Genomic DNA, 4,776 nt, shown 5'->3' on the forward strand with positions numbered 1-4,776 from the left:
ATTATATTAAGGAACGGGGAATATGTAATTAAATTGTATTTTCAAAAAAAGATGTTGTTTACATGTTAAATAAAAAATCCAACTAAAACCGGAGTAAACCGAAAGGGAAAACAAATTTGGTAAATAGCCACAGACCTCGTAACGGGCCGGCGGCCCATGACCGCGCCACCCTCTCCTTCATATAAGTAGGAGGGAGGGTTCGATCTTACAGAATCCTCGCTCTGCAGCCGCCACTGTACGAACAGGATGGCGCTCGTTCGGTCTCTCCGCCGCAGCGGGGTTTCGGCCGCCCGTCGTCTCCCGTTCCTGCCCTCTTCTCGACCCCCGCTCCCCGTGGCATCTTCCTCACCCCCGCTCCCCGTGGCGTCTTCCCGACCCCGACTCCCATGGTGGCGTCTCGACCCACCACACCTTTCGCGCTGTCGTACGGGAGTCTCGGATCCACTGTAAGTATCCTATTGTAGTGCAGGGTTTCGGGTTCCTGATGATCGAGGTGGGTGGGGGCGGGGGTACGGCTCTGTAATCTAGGGTTTCGGAGAAGTGTAGGGTTTCAAGAAATGTGGGTTTTGGACGAGAGTAGAGTAGGATTCCCGATGATCGAGTTGGTTGGGGAACGGTGTGTTATAGGGTTTCAGAGAAGGGTAGAGTAGGATTCCTGATGATACGATCGAGGTGGGGTGCGGGACGGCGGTAGCTTTTTTCATCTAGGGTTTATAGATATTTCCAACCTATACTTGGATAGAGGTCACTGTTGTGAGTTCTTCATTTCAACTGAGTCATATATCACCTGCAAATAGGGTTTCTATTTCGAATTCTCATCACTTAGTGTTTTGGGATTTTTGACTGCAAAGAGCTAAACTAATATTTGAAAGTAAACTTGTATTTAAAATCAAAATATAATGTCTATATTGTTCCTACTTGCAAGTTATAACAGTCTAGTCCTCGGGACACTCTGCATCTTGTTGTTTCTTGTAATTGGCTATAAATGTTTTTATTTGCTATGTGGCTGACATGCATTTGTGTAGGATATTCGCGTCTTCCAACTTGTGCCGAGACGTGGCTTTGTCAATTTGCCAAATCTTTCAGGGAAGATGCCCAACAAGCTTTCTGCTGTATTTAAGGTTCTGTTTTTCTAACTTAGGAGCAAAATATTTTTGTTCAGTCCTTGTTATATTCTTAAAATCCCATTTCTGAATACTTGTATAGTTTATGGTTCATGTTTCGGTGATAGCAGTTTTGGCCCCTATGCTATCTTGTGCACTGCCTCATGCCATTTGTGGTTAACTGCAACAGTTAGATGGGAGACAAACTCCTTAATGTTTTTTATTCACCTTTTATCTTCAGGAATGCTGTCTTTTACATTTACCATTCGTAGCTCTAGAGAACCTATTCATTTCTAATGTGTTGTTTGAGCTACCTCTAATAATGACAAACTCCTTGATGTGTTTTGTTCTGCCTAGATGGCACCTCTTCTGTGTAGTTTGCGATTACAGTTCTGTGTTTCAGCTTGATCCCTCCGTAATGATTAATCTGTTTGTTTGCGACCGTCACTCAATTTCAGGTTTTTCGCAGCACGTGGGAAATCTGTGATCAATCTATAAGAGCAAAGTGGGCTTCGTTGTCTGCCAAGTAAGCTCTGAAATTTTGATGTCATTAGCTTATGTATATATATACTTTGCATAGCTAAATTATGCATGTTACTTTCCTTCTGATTGTTTGCACAGTCTCTGTATGTGTGTGTGTGTGTGTGTGTGTGTGTGTTACTTTCCTACTGATCGTTTGCAATTGCAGGCAAAAATTTGTGTGCCAGCTTGGTGGAATAGTGGCTGGATTCGAGGTTCTGCTTGCCTTACTGTTTTATTACTCGAAGGCGAAGATGGTAGCACGGGTTGAAAGCAAGTTTAAGGTCCATCAAGAGGTTCTCAACAAGCTCAAGCATATACAGGAAGTCGATGAAAGTAACTCAGAGCGCGAAGCAGCGGAGAGAAGGATTGAGGATGCCGGCGAGAGGCGCCGCGAAGCTGACGAGGGCGCTAAATTTGCAGCGCAGCAGCTTTCCCACATGGGCGCTCAGATTTACAAGCTTCAGATGGAGGTGGCTGAGCAAAAAATAGCTTTGCAGAAGATGATCATTGACCGTGGGAGCAAAGGAAGTGAATAACGTGGTAAGTACTCCAGAGAAACACTCGTGCTTTTTACAGTTATTTAACTGATTTGGTGACTCAACGGGTATTGCTGTGATGGTAGTCTTAGTCCTTGAATGAGCTGTGATAAGGATTGATCAATTTGGTTGTTTGCATGAATGAAGTATTATTTTTATGCCTGGCTTCTGAGCTGCACTGTATTATATACACTTGTCTTCTGAGTTGAACCTGCTAGATAATTTGATTGGTTTGTGTGTTTTGTGTTTCGTAGCTGGCCATAATTTTGATGAGATGAGCTGCAACACTTGACAAGATCTGACCGATGAATTGCTTGTTTAGTGGAATATTCTTCTACGCTTGTCTTGTGAGCTTTAGATGATCTGTTTTTCTTTGGCTTCTGTTGTTTGACCAATGGCCTAAGATAGATATTGCTGGAATGAACCTTTAACGAGTGAGGAGGGCATCCCATCAGTTGTTTGTTTGATGAAACGGTGAGACGATTTTTCAGTTATTCATTTGCATTCTTGTCTCTACCAAAATATCAGACTTTCTTATATTATATTTTGGGTACAGAGTGAGTAGTTCCTACCTAATTTTTTGCCATACTTTTGTAGGTCTGTGTAGATGTCTTAAGATTTTTTGCTTTGGCTTTATATAATGGGCTGTTTCTGTATTGCTTGTTCCAGGCCTGTGACAAGCCTAGCAGGTTCTTGCAAGGAGTTGCGCAGGGGGTAGCAAGTTGTAAGACTCATTTAAGTTGTTTTTTGGCGGAAGTTCCCAGCAGAAACCATGTTAGTTTGAATGTTGTTTATCTATCGACCTGACCTGCTGATCGGTCCTTGCTTGCTAGTATGTGAAATGGAACACATTTGCTAGTATGTGGCAGACATTGATAGCTAATGGAACGCATTTGCTTTTTGAGCGTGCTCATCTTTCTTTAATTCTGCTCTTCAGCTTTACAAGATTAACAATCTCGGTCTCGGGGCAACACCAGTTTTTCAAACCCAACACGCTGTCTGGGACGGCCCTGCGGATGTGGTCCGGTATATCTCTCCCTAATCTCCCCTAATATATATCTATACCTAATAATAAAGCGGCTACGGCTTCCGTCGAAAAACTCACCATGATATTTTTATAAAAAAGTCCCTATAATTTTTGTTATTCAACCCGTGCTTCATCATTTATCTGCAACACAAAAGAAAAAAATGATTCGCTGCAAAAATTATATCTGTACGCATCGCCTCCTCCCGTCAACCCTGGGCCACCCTGGCTTGCGCCGAGGCCGCCGCCACACCACTCGCCGTCGTGGCAGACCTCAACCGTTGCTGATCTCAACCCATCCGCCTCCGCGGATGTACCTCTCCCCGTTCACTGCCCCCTGTTGCGGCGGTCGAGCGCATCGCGTCGACCCTGATCCACCCTGACATGTGCCCAGGCCGCTGCCACACCACTCGCCGCCGCGGCCGACCTCAACCACCACTGCTGTCGATCTCAACCCACTCGCCTCCGCGGGCGTAACTCTGCCCGCTTGCTGCCCCCGTTTCGGCGCTCGAGCATAGCTTCTAGATCAAATCAACGCGACAGATACGACGACTTGGGATGATGCGTTTGCTCGATGCAGAACGGCGGTGGCACGCGGATAAGGCGCGGCAGAGCGAAGTACTTGCAGGTGGAGGCGGGCCTCCATGGCTCACATGGGGAACTCTGAGGTTATGGCGCGGCAACGACGACTCCTTATGGCCAGATAGAGGCGCCTAACCCTTGCTCCCCTCATCGTATCCCCTCTTCCGACAGGAACTCATCATCTGGTGAGATCCCCTCCCCATGCCTCCAACCGTGTGGCAAGCACCGGCAAGAAATTTTGTTTTGTGGGAATTTGTTTACTGATGAATGAATGTATTGGCTGTAAGATTGCATTGTTGTAGAGAGAGGGAATGGAACACCACCTTCAGTTTGTCATCTGATCCCACATTCTCTATCCCATGAGTGCAATAAGATAACAGTCCATTGATCAATTCACGTAGCCTTTTTGTTTTGCTTTGCTTGTTCCGCTCAATTTCTCATCATGGTGAAATTAACAATGGACGGGTTGATTTCTCAACAAAATAGGATAGGACAGACTACATTAGTTAGTTAGCTTATTATTTTAATAAATCAAAATGATTATAAAAATATTAAAAGCGTGTGGTATTTTTTTCCGTTGCAACGCACGGGCCCTTTTGCTAGTAATAATAAAGCGTGCAGCGCTTCTGTCGCCCGTCGTCGGTCATTTTGCAGAAAAACCCTCGCAGTTTTAGTTAATTAACCCGAAGTGCAACTTTAAGTCAGAACGAACCGTTTTTTATCGTTTTGCAGAAAAGTCGTCGTAGTTTTAGATAATCAACCCGTGGTCTATCTTTTAGTCAGAGCCGAACCGTTTTTTTTTGCATTTTACGGAAAACTCCCTAATGTTTCAGGTAATCAACCCGCCGTCCCTATTTAAGTCAGCCGAAACGTTTTTTGTTTTAACAAAAAAAACCCTGACTTTTCAGTTAATCAATCCATATTTTATCTAAAACAAAATTATCCATATCTTTTAAACCGTAACTCCGATTTTAACATGTTATATATGAAATTTGATTGAAAAAATGTG

At 44.2% G+C, this 4,776-nt stretch overlaps 1 protein-coding gene, 1 non-coding gene and 1 pseudogene across 3 annotated transcripts; all 3 read left to right on the forward strand.

The window, feature by feature from the left end:
* Window positions 1–229: 229 nt before the first annotated feature.
* LOC123413854 lies at window positions 230–3,062 on the forward strand. 2 transcript variants are annotated; one of them, XM_045106622.1, is made up of 5 exons: window positions 230–446; window positions 1,026–1,121; window positions 1,562–1,629; window positions 1,792–2,165; window positions 2,416–3,062. In XM_045106622.1, exons 1-4 carry the CDS (start codon window positions 387–389, stop codon window positions 2,159–2,161), a joined length of 594 nt encoding a protein of 197 aa, XP_044962557.1. In that variant the 5' UTR covers window positions 230–386; the 3' UTR covers window positions 2,162–2,165; window positions 2,416–3,062. The 2 variants fall into 2 exon arrangements, with proteins under 2 accessions (XP_044962557.1, XP_044962556.1); XM_045106621.1 differs by having other exon boundaries at window positions 2,831–3,062.
* On the forward strand, window positions 2,262–2,338 carry LOC123422948 (annotated as a pseudogene).
* Window positions 2,427–2,517, forward strand: LOC123422959. Its single transcript, XR_006620846.1, has one exon. It is a non-coding gene; the product is annotated as a small nucleolar RNA R24 (small nucleolar RNA).
* Window positions 3,063–4,776: the final 1,714 nt, after the last annotated feature.

Source organism: Hordeum vulgare, chromosome 1H, assembly GCF_904849725.1.
Source record: "Hordeum vulgare subsp. vulgare chromosome 1H, MorexV3_pseudomolecules_assembly, whole genome shotgun sequence".
NCBI classification, from domain to species: Eukaryota; Viridiplantae; Streptophyta; class Magnoliopsida; order Poales; family Poaceae; genus Hordeum; species Hordeum vulgare.

Coding starts and splice junctions, on each gene's coding strand:
- LOC123413854 (XM_045106622.1), top strand. CDS start 387: ATGGTGGCGTCTCGACCCACCACACCTTTCGCGCTGTCGTACGGGAGT. Junction 447..1,025: donor ACGGGAGTCTCGGATCCACT/GTAAGTATCCTA, acceptor GCATTTGTGTAG/GATATTCGCGTCTTCCAACT. Junction 1,630..1,791: donor TGGGCTTCGTTGTCTGCCAA/GTAAGCTCTGAA, acceptor TTGCAATTGCAG/GCAAAAATTTGTGTGCCAGC.